At 38.6% G+C, this 16,339-nt stretch overlaps 2 protein-coding genes across 2 annotated transcripts; one reads left to right on the top strand and one right to left on the bottom strand.

The window, feature by feature from the left end:
* The first annotated feature begins 1,185 nt into the window (after positions 1-1,185).
* On the top strand, positions 1,186-4,660 carry LOC126792943 (cellulose synthase-like protein D1). The gene is made up of 4 exons (XM_050519466.1): positions 1,186-1,775; positions 1,894-2,323; positions 2,403-3,613; positions 3,700-4,660. The coding sequence occupies exons 1-4, from the start codon at positions 1,186-1,188 to the stop codon at positions 4,658-4,660; spliced, it is 3,192 nt and encodes a 1,063-aa protein (XP_050375423.1).
* A 297-nt stretch (positions 4,661-4,957) lies between these two features.
* LOC126792944 (uncharacterized) lies at positions 4,958-15,292 on the bottom strand. Its single transcript, XM_050519467.1, has 23 exons — positions 14,796-15,292; positions 14,648-14,709; positions 14,167-14,307; positions 13,742-14,014; positions 12,947-13,033; positions 12,373-12,483; positions 12,225-12,290; positions 11,589-11,699; positions 11,450-11,511; positions 10,913-10,957; positions 10,160-10,233; positions 10,004-10,071; positions 9,212-9,280; positions 9,021-9,121; positions 8,854-8,935; positions 8,692-8,770; positions 8,524-8,611; positions 8,277-8,430; positions 7,054-7,242; positions 6,882-6,941; positions 6,375-6,664; positions 5,965-6,067; positions 4,958-5,252 (listed from the first exon to the last, which is right to left on the bottom strand). The coding sequence occupies exons 1-23, from the start codon at positions 15,283-15,285 to the stop codon at positions 5,199-5,201; spliced, it is 2,859 nt and encodes a 952-aa protein (XP_050375424.1). The 5' UTR covers positions 15,286-15,292; the 3' UTR covers positions 4,958-5,198.
* Between the last annotated feature and the right edge of the window lie 1,047 nt (positions 15,293-16,339).

Below are 16,339 nucleotides of genomic sequence, written 5' to 3'. Positions count from 1 at the left end.
GAGTTATCTACTTGTCTAGTTTCAGAACGATGGAGTCGCATAAGTTGTCAGACAAGTTGCCCGGCCTTCTCTGTTTCTAGGTTCTGATAGATCGATCTTTCTTCGTTAGCAATAGCGATCTGGCACGAGTTTAGTTATTCCGATCATTGTAATCTACCTTAATGAATTGACCTATATCAACAAAACTAATATTCAGACCAAAAACAAAACTAATAAAATTCTTAATCAAGTCGATCAACTTGTGATGATCTAGGCAAGCTAGCTAGCTAGCGTTCAAGTCATTATTTCACTAACTAGGTAGTTTTACTTGCAAGTAGTTCCTTCCAATCGTAGTTTATTGCGCCTCCCGTTGGCCATCTTCCTTGTACTCTTTCCTCTTCATGAAACCTCGACCTCGAGTTCTCTCTAAACCCTAGATTTAACTTGGTACGTGCGTAGTACTAGTAACAAACTGAGTCAACTCTTACTAGCGTACGTAATTGAAAATCCAAAGTACCAACTTGAATCCAGTACTTAAAATAGAGTTGCGTATTCATCTTGATGCTTGAAACTCGATCGAATCTCCATCATGGACGAATACATGCAGCGATTCGGAAGATTTTTATACTAAAAGTGACTGAAGAGTCTACTGCTCTTTGACTCATCTTAATGATTTCCCTGGGGGTCTCTAAATCATGGTTTATATTTTCCAAACTATTTGGCAAAACGGGGAGAGTTTAAACTTTATAGTCCGAAAATGAAAACACCAAATCAACCCTATATTCATGATTTAATTTCTAAACCTGAAATGAGACTAACACATTAGATACGCGCCTTACCGACTATGAGACTGGGATTAAAACAAGGGAGTGCCATTTATTTACTGCTGCAGTTAGAAGCTAAAGATAGAAGCAAATTAAGGGCCACTCAAGTTTTGAACCATATTTGGCTTCCCAATTCAGCTAGCCCCATACTCCTCTTTGAACCAACAACATATATCCAATTCCACTATTCATCTCCTCACTTTCTTTTTAATTCATATCATCACCTTCAATTCAATTCAAATCAAGTCAACTATTTATGCATGCATGAAACTGCGTATATAACTTCTTACGTAATTTTCCTCGATCTACTTGACGTGCATGCAAAAGCCATATGGAAGGGCACAAGTAGATCGATCAACTCCAAAACTAGTCAAGAGTGGTGATGTCAACTTCATCAAACAAGAAAACATTGCCGAACTCACCATCATCCGTCGGCCGGCCACCGTCTTCGGCAGTTAAATTTGCTCGCCGCACGTCGAGCGGGCGCGTGATGAGCTTGTCCAGGGATGATGACTTAGACATGAGCGGAGAAATGTCAGGCGAAAATGACTACATCAATTACACGGTGATGATGCCGCCGACGCCGGACAACCAGCCCGGAGAGGAATCCAAGCCTGACAGTAATCAGGCGCCTTACGGGGCGTCACGGTTCGGGACAGAGTCGAGACGACGGCACGAGGGTGGCGGAGGCGGCGAAGGGTCGAAAATGGATAGGAGAATGTCGGTAATGAACTCCTCTAATAACAAATCAATATTGTTGAGAAGCCAAACTGGGGACTTTGATCACAACCGTTGGCTGTTTGAGACCAAGGGAACGTACGGTATCGGAAATGCGTTCTGGTCGCAGAAGGACGAGGACTCGTATAATGGGGCCAATGGCGAAATGAACATGCAGGACTTCATTGACGATAAGCCATGGAAGCCGCTCACCAGGAAGGTTTCAATTCCTCCTGCTATTCTTAGCCCTTACCGGTAAGTATTATCATTATTATATTCTTTCGATTCAAACAAGATAATCTAAAATTGTTTTCCTTGATCATCGATAATAATAAATAATAAATAATAAATAATTGGTGCTCTTGTAATCTAGGTTATTGGTGGTGATTCGTCTGATAATACTAGCGTTTTTCCTTACATGGCGAGTACAGAATCCAAACCCAGATGCAATGTGGCTATGGGGGATTTCCATAGTTTGTGAGATTTGGTTTGCTTTCTCGTGGATACTAGACATACTGCCCAAAATGAATCCCATAAACCGTGCCACAGACTTGGCTGCTTTACATGACAAGTTTGAGCAGCCCTCACCAGCGAACCCCACCGGAAGGTCTGATCTGCCTGGTGTCGATGTTTTCGTCTCCACTGCTGATCCAGAAAAGGAACCGCCGCTTGTCACGGCCAATACTATGCTTTCCATCCTTGCTGTTGACTACCCTGTGGAGAAACTTGCAGTCTACATTTCAGATGATGGTGGTGCTATTCTCACATTTGAGGCCATGGCCGAGGCTGTAGCCTTTGCTGAGGTACGTAATTATGGATTTCATTCTCGACATGCAATGTATGAAATATAAGCTGACTAATTAACTCCTACTAATGGTGCAGGTATGGGTACCCTTCTGCCGTAAACACAACATAGAGCCAAGGAACCCGGATAGTTACTTCAACAGCAAGGTAGACCCAACCAAGAACAAGAAGCGGCCTGATTTTGTCAAGGACAGGCGTTGGATCAAGAGAGAATATGATGAGTTCAAGGTGAGGATCAACGGTCTGCCTGATGTAATACGGAAGCGATGTGAAGTGCACAATGCGAGAGAAGAAAGGAAGCTCACAAAGGAAACAAGCACTGGTGGATCAGCTCGATCCATAGAGCCATCGGGTGATAACATTAGTGCTGATCAGGCAGCTTCCACAGCCCCCAAGGCCACATGGATGGCGGACGGAACACACTGGCCGGGGACATGGCTGGAACCTACTGCCGATCACAAAAAAGGAGACCATGCTGGCATCTTACAGGTGATGAGTAAATTCCCGGATCCGGAGCCCGTAATGGGTTTTCCTGACGAGAAAAAGTTAGACTTCACCGGAGTGGACATTCGGGTCCCCATGTTTGCCTACGTGTCCAGGGAGAAGCGACCTGGCTACGACCACAACAAGAAGGCAGGAGCCATGAATGCCATGGTTAGAGCATCAGCAGTATTGTCTAATGGCGCCTTTATACTCAATCTCGATTGCGACCACTATGTCTATAACTCTAAGGCTATAAAAGAAGGAATGTGCTTCATGATGGACCGTGGAGGAGATCGAATTTGCTACATACAGTTTCCCCAGAGATTCGAAGGGATTGATCCATCTGACCGTTATGCTAATCATAACACAGTCTTCTTTGATGGAAATATGAGAGCCTTGGACGGTCTGCAAGGGCCAGTGTACGTGGGAACTGGGTGCATGTTCAGGCGTTTTGCACTCTACGGCTTCCACCCGCCAAGGGCGACTGAGTACTTGGGGGTGTTTGGCCAAAAGAAAGCTCCAGCACCACAGTATCAAACTCATGATTCTATCAGATTACGGCCTTCTGAAGAAGTAGACGAGGCAGAGCCTCTAGCAACTGATGATCACCCCGACTTGGGACTCCCAAAGAAGTTTGGAAATTCCCAAGTATTCACTGATTCCATACCTGTTGCTGAGTATCAAGGACGGCCTCTAGCTGATCATGAATCAGTCAAGAATGGCCGCCCTCCTGGCGCACTACTCGAACCACGACCCCCACTTGATGCACACACTGTTGCCGAAGCAGTGGCTGTTATATCCTGCTGGTATGTTCAGTTTCTTCTAGCTAACTAACTATTGCATACATGCATATACTACTTAAATTCTAAAATGTGGATGTATGCATGTACAGGTTTGAGGAAAACACAGAATGGGGAGATAGGATAGGTTGGATTTATGGATCGGTGACAGAGGATGTGGTGACAGGTTATCGAATGCACAATCGTGGTTGGCGGTCTGTGTATTGCATAACTAAGCGTGACGCATTCCGTGGCACTGCCCCTATCAACCTGACAGACAGATTGCACCAGGTTCTCCGATGGGCTACTGGTTCAGTAGAAATCTTCTACTCTAGAAACAATGCATTCCTGGCGTGCCGACGCCTCAAGTTTCTACAGCGTGTTGCATACCTCAATGTCGGCATTTATCCCTTCACCTCCATATTTCTGGTGGTTTATTGTTTCCTCCCAGCGCTTTGCCTCTTTACAGGACAATTCATAGTGTCAGGTCTAAGTATCCCCTTCCTTTGCTACCTCCTTACCATATCAGTATGTCTCGTTCTCATCTCCATACTTGAAGTCAGATGGTCAGGCATTGGTCTTGAGGAATGGTGGCGTAATGAGCAGTTTTGGTGCATTGGTGGAACCAGTGCTCACCTTGCTGCTGTCATCCAGGGACTCCTCAAAGTCATAGCAGGCATCGAAATTTCCTTCACCTTAACCTCCAAGTCTGCCGGCGAAGACGAAGATGACATTTACGCTGATCTTTACATCGTCAAATGGACAAGTCTCTTCATCATGCCAATATTGATAATAGTCACCAACATTATTGCAGCTGTCATTGGAATATCAAGGACCTTATACGCCGTCATACCCCAGTGGAATAAGCTACTAGGAGGACTCTTCTTCAGTTTTTGGGTGTTGGCTCACATGTACCCATTTATGAAAGGCTTGATGGGAAGGAGAGGAAGGATACCTACTATCGTTTATGTATGGGCGGGACTACTCGCAATCACAGTATCTTTGCTTTGGCTGCTACTCAATCCTCCGGGCGGCAGTTTGGCTGCTGTTGGTGCTGGAGATTTGAAGATATAATAATAACAGTAATAGTAATTCTATTTTAATAATGACAGACATGTCAACAATTTTCTGGTATCCGAAAACGAACAACACTGTAATTTCATGTGGTACCACGACTCATGTACCATAAGTATGCATAGCTACTACCAGTGAAGGTTTTGTCTAGAGATTTAGATGATTGATCCTACAAATCCCTGTAAATTTTCCAAACATTATACATGCATGTTAATGTACAAAAGATAGTGTTAAGGGAAATTATTCTCCTCACTATAGCCATCTGTGTTTTGGTTTTGCTTGGGGGAAAAACGTATCTCTACGAAAACGGCATCAAATATAAGAACACATCTACAAACTTTTGGAAAATATAAGACAATTCCCATCATTTGCAGTCTCCGGCCAAGGAGACAGGGCGATCATAGTGAAATCTACCAAATAGAACACCGCAGAGATTAAAAGGTTAATCTACTATATATTAAAGAATTACTTATATTCTTATAAGTTATAACAAAATATACATGTGAATATACCATGATGCTTAAGAGAGCCTAGATCATTAGGTCAGAAATTCCCGAACACGAACTGGCCTTTTAACTGCATTTGTAAAGCCCTGAAATGAATGGAACATGAAACATAAGAAATCAACAGCCAGATTGTTATATTCCTTTTTACCCTAACCCCTGCCCAGTTCAATTCACTAGTGAGAAAGGACAGACTTCACATTTCACATTTGTTTCTTTTTCCTCTTTAGAGCTACAAGTCGCAGCTAAGATATGTACTCCAGAGTAAAGCAAAGAGCGTCGATATGCATGCTTTGACTACTTTGGCACCCATGAAGTTAAAGATAGTCATCTAGAATGCCCTCGATTAAATTGGGAAAAGAATCCGTTACTACTTTTCTGCTTCTGAAGCACAGATGCAAACCATGCTATAGACGAAATTAACAAGTTATGCGGGGGCACACACATTGAAGTACTATGGTTTTGTCGGATAAAAGAAAGAAAAAAACTCACTTCAAAAGCAGAAAGTCTAACAGGTAGCGATGTCCTTAATTTCTAACACTATGTAGACAGTAGACACAACTAGAATTGCATCTGATAAGTACATTTTCCCCAATCTATGTTACTGCTACAATGTAATATTGTAGTCGCATAATGATCTTCCTCTAAAATGAATTGGGAAAGCCATTATTAGTGCAGCAAAATATGAGGCATGAAGTGCAATTAATATGTCACTATACCAGCATACAAGTGTATGAACCTTAATGATGTGTAATATTTGAAATTAACTGATGACGAAATTTAAGAACTATGATTATGTACCTCGTTAAATCTAAAGACCAAAGGACGTGAATCTCTCTCAGAGGTTGCTTCCTTCCGCGCAGCGTCAGCAGTGTTCTGAGAACCTTTACCAAGCTTTCTAAACCTAGTTTCAAGAATACAAGAGATGAGACCAGGAAGACATATAAAACGCACCATGCCATTCTGAGAGACCCAGGTTCCTGGTCTTTTAATACTAGAGATCAATAAAGACCCACTTTTCAAGACAAAGTCTTGGTTGCAAATATTTAACCTCAAAATCCTCAGATAAAGCAGTACTTCAAAACTTTTGATGGAAAGAATAGGTGAAAATAGATAATGATGTCGACTACTGGTAGACGTAGTGGAGCCAGCGACGAACATAGAAGAAAGAAATACAAATAAGCATATAGGTATAGAATAATAGACAGTACCTATCAAAGAAGCTAGAGGAACTACCAGACGACTTTCTCATACATCCAGAAGAGTTTAACTTTGTGCTTGCTGGATTATTCCTGGTGCCCAAGTTGGGTAAAGCAGCAGAAGTACTAGGTGTGCTTTCTGATTTTCCATTTTTCGCAGCAGGTGCACCAAAATGATCAGCTATACCAGATTTTATTCTCCTAGTTTCTAGCCCTAAAGAAGCATCGTTTTCCTTGTTGTATCCATCTGTCAACTGTGAAGATCTCCCAATGCTTGCTTGCAAAATCCTTTGCTTTTCAACCTGACAAAAAAGGACTAACTCAACGAAGGGAAGAAGAAGAAGAAGAAATATGTGACTTTAAGTTCAGTAAAAACCAATGCCTTAAAGAGTCAGATAGGTAAGAAGTCAGCAACTCAGCCGACATAATTAGCATTTTTCTTGTGATTAAACAATAAAACATCCACTTTTTTGTAAAGAGTTGGATACATTACTAAACTTTGAAATTTTCATCACTCACCTCGTGCGCCAACATCTGTTTCATAGTTGAGGCAAGTGCATGATGACCAGATCTGTAGCCCTAATAGATTGTACAAAAGATATGATAAGTAAGATTGATAAGATGAAGTAAAACACATGCTACAACCTAACTGATTGTAAGAAATATATAATAAGTAAAACAAAGCTCAAACCTGAAAGTTGATGAAGCCATTAATGGGGGGATCAAAGGATAGCTCTAACACATCAGCTGTTTGATGTCCAAGATTGCCAGGCACAGAATCAGATTTTATCCCTTTATGTGTTATAGAATAGGAGACCATCGTGCTAACTAACTGAGCCAGATCATTCTTCTCCTTCTCTGATAGTAAGTGCAAAGCGGCCTGTGAAAGATACCAGATTATATCATAAACAATAACAATGACCAGGAGACAACATTACTTCATTTATGTAATACAAACAGGCATGCATATAGAGAGAGACAAGAAAATGGCAAAAATATATGATTCTACCACAAGAAAATAAAGATAGTTTCACTGATATGCCTCTCTTATAATAGATCTGTATTCTCAAAGCTATGGTACTGGAAATCTCAACAAGGGACAAACGTAATTAACATGTCCACTCAACTGTAATAAACGGAAGTATTATTCAAATATAAACAAATAAATAAACGAAAGTCTTTTGCTTGGAATGAGAATGATCAAGATATTTTAAAACAAGCAAAAATTTTGTGACAAAGAGAGAGAGAGAGAGTTGAAAGTTAAAACCAAGGTAACAGTCTATGCGATTTCATAAAAATTCTTTTGTTTTCTTTAGTTTTTGGCTTATGTTGGCATAAGCAACAGAGGAATTAAAGAGAAAATGAAAAAACATCATCCATAAATGGACATCCACATTGTCCAAAAGTGTATTTCATCAAGGGCAGATTCTAAGGACTTCTTCAATCAATCTGTGGACAGAAAAAGATATGACAAACTCTAGCAACATGTTCTCCAACTATAACAGCAATGTAGCTAAAAGAGGAAGTTTTGTGTGGTATATTCTATGGTACGCATATTCATTGGTTAAATAAAGAATAGAGAACACTTACTGAAATCAAGCATAAATACGTGAGACAAAGAACTAAAATAAGTTTTGTCAAAGACACTCGAACTATCTCAATTTTCAAAAGAGAGTTAGATCACAAGAGCAAAATAAACAAGGCAGCGACTGAAAACCTCTTGATTTTGCAGACCTAGTGAAAAATATAACTGCAATATCAAATAACAGATTACATATACAATGATGCTATAATTCACTTATTCATACTGATATCTGAAACTGCAACCAGAGTCTCCTAAAAGGATCTTCTTTTTTTCACTATAAAAGAAAAAGAAACTGAGGAAAAATTGTAGCAGAAAAGCATGTAACTTACCATCCTTAGAGTTGGGGGTGATAGGATGTGTAACAGCAATGAAATTGAGTCTTCTACGAAGGACTTAATTGACAAATGCCGTGAAATATATGGTGGAATAGTGTTGTACCATAACCTCAAACTGTCCACTTTTTCCATTAACATTGTCCGGTACCTAAATTTATGCAAGGGATTCAAATAGGTAGGAAACAAAGACTTTTTATGTATATATTTATAACACTTCAGAACATAGCAGCCTTGGATATACCTGTAATAAGATTTTGGCCACTCAATATTTGGTCTCTGCACTTGGGCTACTAATCGATGTACAATGATGGCAATAGCAGGCTGGTAAGCTGCAGGAAGACAACGAAGAAAGAGTCAACATATTGAAATTATTCTCAACAGAAAGATGACAGATTATGTAAGTCTTTACCATAAAGGGCCATGTGTTGTGTGCGCATAATATATTTGTTCATAAGGTCGGAGACACCAAGACTGTTCAAGCATTTGACCTTTGGAAAAGAGACATTGAAACAGTCAAATGTCTAGTTTATTGCATCTGAAGTAATCTATATAGTCAAATCAGGTGACTTACAGTCTTTTGCATCACTGGATCATGATAAGGGAGATGCAAAATGTTTTCATGAAGACCATCCACAATCAAATCGAAGTCACCACTGCAAATTCATTGAGTATGTAAGTTGGGAGTTCTATTTTATGAAATTAGTTGGTATATTATGCTCGCTGGAACTTACAACATACCGGTGAGAAATGAGAGAATGCAACGAGTCAAATTCATTTGACATTATTCCACATCTGTTATTCATTTTTTGCTGCCTCTTCGGTTTTCTCTTTTGGAAGATCTAAAAAGAGAGTAGCATCCTCAAACATCAGATTACACAAGAAATGGATGAAGCAGATCAGAATCACATAAGCAAACTTATGTATGTTACCTCTTTCCAGACGTCAAACACACCTCTTGACACATCCTTTCGACCAACCACTTGAGAGCCAATATCCCACTAAGAAAAATAAAATATGAGAAAATAAAACTTGTGTAAGTTGTCAAGTCACTGCACTTCAAAATATGAAACTTCAGCAGTGGGAGATCCTCACGTCTAACCCTAAAATTTCAAAAACCTCCCCATTACAGTAGGACGAGAAGACTTTATAGATTCTTCTTACAGTGGACTAAACATCATGCAGAACTCTTAAACTATTAATGAGATGGCAGTTCAGGAATTTCCAAAATACTACAAACAGATTGTCCGGTACTTCATTCTCACATGATCTTGCATCATGAGTGATGGTTGTTAATGTGCCAGAACCTTAACAGCTGGTTTTGCAAATATTTGATACCCAAAACCCTCAAACATTGACTCCATGAATAAATATTGGTGAGTAAAGAAGGCCATTTTGGTTTTTTTGGGTGGGGTGTGAGAAGGGGTATTTCAAAGAATACACTGGCAACAGCATCGAAATGCAGTCTGTTCAGGTTAAACAAGTTAAGGCCCCTTTTCTACTATGAAGTGGACTTCCTAACCACAAATATTACAACAACAAAACAATATTTTCTGCCCTATCTCATTAATATTGTAGAGCTAGCTATCTATCACAGATTACAGAACACACAATTATGAATCTATTAGTATGCAGGTTTTTTAATTAGTGCAGGCATACATACATATATATGAAATATCAAGCATAGATGCCTGTTTAAGAGCTCGATCATATAAAACTCTTACAGTGTTGAGTGCTTCATTCTTCTTGTTCAGGAACTGAAGAGTGTTCAAGCATGAACGTATATCACATTCTGTAACATAAAAGCTGGCGTGTGAAATTTGGAAGTCAAAGGTTGAATAGAATGGAGTGAACTCCTAATGAAGGAACACATAAATCACCTGTATGCTCTGCCAGTACAGTAAGTGCAATGGAACTTGTTTTCATTCTTTCCTTGTTACATATATATTTAAGCCTGTAATAGACAATTGACAAAATTTGAGACAATAATAAACTAACAAAATTTGAGAAAACTCAACGAATATGTGCGAAGAAAACTTGTGATGGTGCCGTTAATTCAGTCCAACAAACAAGTACAGTGCATACAAGTAAAAATCATTGTTTGGAGAAGAGATGTACATCACCTAGCTTACTAGCTATACCAAAACATAATGAACACAGTGATGTGTAAAATGCTAATGGTAATATACAAAAATATCCTAATTACTTCATGATTTGGTTCTTAATTTTTTTTTTTTGGGTACATGAAAAAGAGCTATTTGTAAAAAAAACACAAACTACTTGTACACTAAATAATGCCGTTAGTCATGTAGGTTAGGCCATTTTCCACTTTTCATCTCCATAGTACCAATTTAACACAATTTCAGTACTCCAGTTGCTAACTAAGCAATTTAGATGGATATCCAACGTGGCTGTAACATGGACGGAGAAATACTCCAAACCACCTCAACTATAACACATTTCACGATTTGGAGCCACGTTGTTTAATGGGATAACATTTGCAAGTTTAACTAGTCAAAAGCGAAACCAAGCATACAAAAGTATATTATGGCATTATACTATCTAACTTGTGCCAAACATCTCAAGTTACATGACAGTAAGCCCAATAAATGATTTTCTTTCTGCAAAGGTACCTGCTCACCACTCGATTCACTGTTGGTTGAACAAAAACATGAACCCTGTACAAGAGAAAGTACTGTTGTCAAGCTAATAATTCTTCACAACTCCACATCAATACAAATATTTTACTATGAGCTTTTGATTACCTCATGGGGGACAATTTAAAACTAGCTGTACTTCTTGACATTATTATTGAAATGAAAATGTAAGGAAAAAAAAAGGCACTAGTAATGTTGGTTGAACAAACACATGAACCGTTTGAAGAGTAAGTAATGTTATCAAGCTAATAACCCTTCAACAACTCCGCATCAACAAAAATATATAATTATTGATGTTGTTGCGGCCTCATGGACCCAATTTAATACTAGTTGTACTTGTTGCCATTCTAATTGAAACTGGAATGGGGATGACAAAGGTATATAAAATATTGATAACTAAAAAACCCCTATATCTTGGTTTTGTAGAAGTAAACTGTACATTAAGCTTTCACAATAGAGATAACGATTAATTACAATGATATATGAACAGAGTGATGGATGAGGAAGACTTACTTCGCTATCTGACGTAATGGTCTCAGTGAAGGTGCATATAGGTCATTACATATGCAGATAATCTACAAAAGCAAAGTCAACTTATTATGATATCCTCCAGCAAAAGTGGAGCACTCCTTGAATATTATTTACAACTTACTGGTCTTGTCAAGGCTGCAGATTTCGGCCCCTTTTTTGAAGATGCCTTTCCTGATGTGTGTTCTTTATTAACAGTCTCATGTTCTTTATCAGACATCTTATCAGCAGAAACCTGAGTGCAAGAAGATTATAGAAATTAATCATATGATAAAGCACTAATGAGGTATTATTTCTATCCACCTAAAAACAACTTCAATTTAGCAAGCGGAGAAAGGAGTACAACAATCAGCACTGTAGCTTCAGTTATCCATCCTCAAACTTATACATTATAGAAATTATGAAAAATTTATCAATCTGATCAGGGCATACAAATGAGCATACAAATCATGAGACAATGCATTTAATCCTAAGTTTGAGATTGAGTCCCAACTCAACCAATTCAGGAAGGAATAATATTGCCAGCATCATGCAAAGAAAAATAAGTGGTACACAACCAGAAAGAAAATGATTTTTATGTTCTTAGCACGATACTACCCTAATCCTGGCACTGTAGATTACTAAATATAAAGCCTAATTATTACCAATAGAACAAAATGTGATGAATACAACGTAATCATTTGATGATAACCTGAGACCAGAATCATTGCTACTGATAAATCTCCTGGAACACAGAATAACTTTTACCCATGTCAATTACCATTTTTATAATGGCTTCAACGGCACCTTTTCCGTCACCCAGTGCCCCATCTATTTCGTCAATCACCTGGAAGAGATGCAGAGATACAGTTAATTTCATGATGTGCACACAATTAAAAAGTTAAATGGAGGAAGTGAAAATAACCAACCAAACACTTTGGCCTTGATGCCCTTGAATCGGCTGACAATGTATTCATCTGAACAACATCAAGGATTTTAGCTCCGATAGTTGATGATGATCGATCATCGCTAGCATTCACCTAAGAACCATCAAACTTATTGAGTAAATAAGTCTCTTCTAATCTGAACTGGCAACAGCATAAAATTTTTAAACGATTGTTTATTTCTACACAAGGGAAGTGTCAGAATATAAGTAAAACCATAGGTATTCCAAAAAGAAATGCAAGAATCCTCTCTTTTCAAGAATTAGTAACATATACTTACTCAAATGAAGTTTAAATCTACATATTAGTACGAAAGGATGTGATTTTGGAAGCACTTAGTATTTAGTGCCAGAAATATTTACTCATGCCCTCTGTCTATATTTATCTGTGTGTGTCTGTAGTTTGGACTACACACACAATTAAGAAAGGAGGGTGTCAAATAATAACTATAACGATATAGAGAGATTTTGACATGTGCGCAAAGCATTGAAGAAAAATTCAAGATATGGCCATAATTACTCTTGATTAAGTGTTGGCTGGTAGGAAGTACGTAATATACCTCTACCACTCGGTATCCACAATGCTTTGCAGCTACATGTGCAAGTGTAGTCTTTCCGAGCCCAGGTGGGCCACAAAGTAAAAGGATCTGCAATCACTATGTTATTAATTTACCCTTCCAAAAGATGAGAATATTGGGAAAGCTGTAAATATTAAGAAGCAAAACCGAACATTGGAATTCATCAGGTGGACATGAAGTGTCCTTGTGCAACTTATGATGTATTGAGAAAAACAAACATACTTTAAATGATATATCCTTTTGGAACTCCCAAAACTAAGCATGGAGATAATGCCTTTCAGATGGAAGTGTCCATAGTTATCGGGTCAGTGAATAAATGAATCTAGCAGTTAGTCCTATGTAGAAAAGATAAACATGTAAACACAACACCATACAATACTATACCACATTATGGCTTCTGTTATCATTACTAAAGCTAAGTATGATTACAAGTCGTCTGAGGAAGGGAAAATTATACGTAGCCATACATGCCTTCTAGAGCTTTAACTCCAAAAGTGAGTTAAGAAAAGCCATTATAGTAGACACAAGCATCTTCTTATTGCAACTGATTATACTTTCTGACTTAACACCTATTGCATATTTTTTATTTACTAAGTGTTGTCTAACTTGAGCTCATTTAATAGTGTTAGTCTGACTTTACAGCTAATGTCAGGAAATTAATTCACAAGTACTTGAAGCAATATAACTCAATGTTAGGAGGCATAAAATACATTTTGCAATGCATTTTCATCAGGCAACCAAGAATGATATCTGAACATTATACAACTTATGTGTTACCTTTTGTTCTGGCAGACCAGTAGACCGGGACTTGTTTGCCAACGCTTGAACGCTTTTAGAATTAGTATTTTCATGACTCTTTCCATTGAATTGCTTATATTTTTCATTATTCCATCTGGATCCTCGGTTATCTCTTGGAAACTTTGACTCGGAAAGTTTCTGATGTTGAGTGACAGAAGAATGTCGTTTTAAAGCAGTCAAAACCTCATCCGATGTGCTCCTAATCTCTGATCCAAATACACACGAATCCCATTGTTTTAGCCAAAGCAGAACCTGCAACGGGAATACCATATAAAGTTAGTTGATTATGAGCGGCAGATATCTTCTCTTCTAGAGATTAAAAAAAGTACATAAAAACATATATCCCTTCTGGAGGCTTAACTTCAACATGAAGTACAGAACAAACATTAGTACAGCTTGCATACCTCACGATTTGTCTGTTCATCGCTGAGAAGCTCGGTAAATGAGTTTGGGGCATATTTATCCACCCAAAGACGTTCATGCAACACTGGCGTTTCAGGAAGAATCACATCACTTTGAGTGACTCTGGAGCTGGCTTGCAAGGCCTTCAACACCGAAAAAACAGGTTATTTGTTTATGCACTAATTCTTTCCAAGTACTAGTCTGATCTCAATGCATCATATTCTATAATATTCAAACAAATATTGTAAGAGAAACTTGGTATCTCATGGGGAAGATCAGAGAAAAGTAAGCAAATTACTAATAGTTAAGTCGCTTTGAATTTGGCAAAGCATTCTAGGAAACAGACAATTTTGCTTTAGCAGGTCCTCCTACGATCAGACTATATCAATTAATTCTATGTATGGCATTCAAAAAGCCTGAATCATATACTTTGAGCTTTAACAATAAGGGACAATAAGTTCATTATAAACGGTCATATATTACCCTTGTAAATGCCTCTTGCTCCAGTCTTTGCAGTAGAACATCAATCGGTTCCGAAATGAGACCTGCAACAAATCAGACTGGGATTACAAACTGTAATCGAACCTCCAACTCTGTAGTGCAACAACTGAAGCCAAAGTTAGGTTTCTACCTCCAGCAGATTGGGATCGTGCTGCTCCGTGCAATCTGTGCGGACGCTCTTCCACCTCCACCCTATGAATCTTGGCATAAACCCTATCGCCGGAACCCGGCGCCGTCACCGGAATGAAATCACCGTCGATCTCCGAGGCGTACCTAGACAGGATCTTCTCCGGAGCACATGTTTCTTCGAGAATAGGGTCGCTCTGTTGTGGCGGCGAGTAGCGAAGCCAATCCTCGTCTTCGATCCTGCTCCGTTTCTCGTCAGACGGTGGCGGAGCTTCAGCAGTTTCGTCTGGCGGCCGCGGACGCTTGTGGCCGTTGATTTGGGTTTCAGGAGAGTGGTGAGGGTCAATCGGCGGTGGCGATTTGGAAGCGGTGGGGTGTTGGTCTTCTTCTTCGGGATAGGGTTCCGGGGGTTCGAGCTCGGTGCAATCTTCTTCGTAGAGGCGGTAGTTGGCTTCAAGCAATTGGAGCTCGTCCATGTCCATGTCCATCTCCATTGCAGCCCTCAGATGTGTTTTCCTCCAAGTCTGAGCTCTGAGATGTAGAATTGGGGCCTTTAGGGATTAGACGTATTTTTGGCGGGAATGTTTAGTGAAAAGGCGCCAAATGAGCTAATATACAGTAATTATATTTTATTTTCAAGTAAATTAAAAATAAAATAAAATAGAGGAGCATCTACCATTACTAATTGTCTAAATAACGGTTATCGGCATCATATCAGTTTTGTAAAATAAGGATATAATGGGGATATATCGAGATATATCGGATTATATCGAATTTATCGTTTTTGTTCATTTTTAATTTAAATTTAATATATTTATAAACATATACTTCAAAATATTCAAAATATACTAAATAATATTAACTACTAAGTACTAATTGAACAAAAATAGGTGCACAAAAGATAGATTGAGATATTGATTATGCATTCATGCATTATAAACTCTCTCATCATCAGAATCAAAGTCAAACTCATCTTCTCTATTATCTTCATCCTCATCTTATGAGATAAAATCATCTTCATAAAACTCTCTTATCTCATGGACTTCCCTCAAGGGTGGTACCACACTACTCACTTCGGACACTTGTTCATCTATTGTCAAATCTCCAATGGCATTACCTTCAACAAGTCATTCTTGTACTTCCCTAGCTTCTTTGGCAAGTAGTACATCATTTCCCTTGTCATTCCTTCGGTTTTGTTGATGATTTTGACATTGAATTGAACATATACTAACTTGCTCATCCTTGCTGTATCTAGCCTATTTCTCTTTTTTGTGTGTATCCCTTAAAATGTGTTCCAATTTCTCTCACACTCGGATGAGCTTATGGTTGCATTGAAAGATCAAAACGACATCGTCTCCTTAAAAAAATAACCGAAAAAAAGTCAACGAAAAAAAATTGAAAAAAAGTCACCAAAAAAAATCCACCGAAAAAAAAAATCCACTAAAAATATCGGGTCAAACTCGATTTGACCCGATATATCGCATGTTGACCCGATATTTTAAGTTGACCGATATATTGAGGCGATATGACATTTATCCTATCGTTTCT

This window comes from Argentina anserina, chromosome 4 (assembly GCF_933775445.1).
Source record: "Argentina anserina chromosome 4, drPotAnse1.1, whole genome shotgun sequence".
In the NCBI taxonomy this organism is placed as follows: domain Eukaryota; kingdom Viridiplantae; phylum Streptophyta; class Magnoliopsida; order Rosales; family Rosaceae; genus Argentina; species Argentina anserina.
The sequence above is the reverse complement of the archived record's forward strand: the minus strand, read 5'-3'. Positions and strand labels throughout refer to the sequence as shown.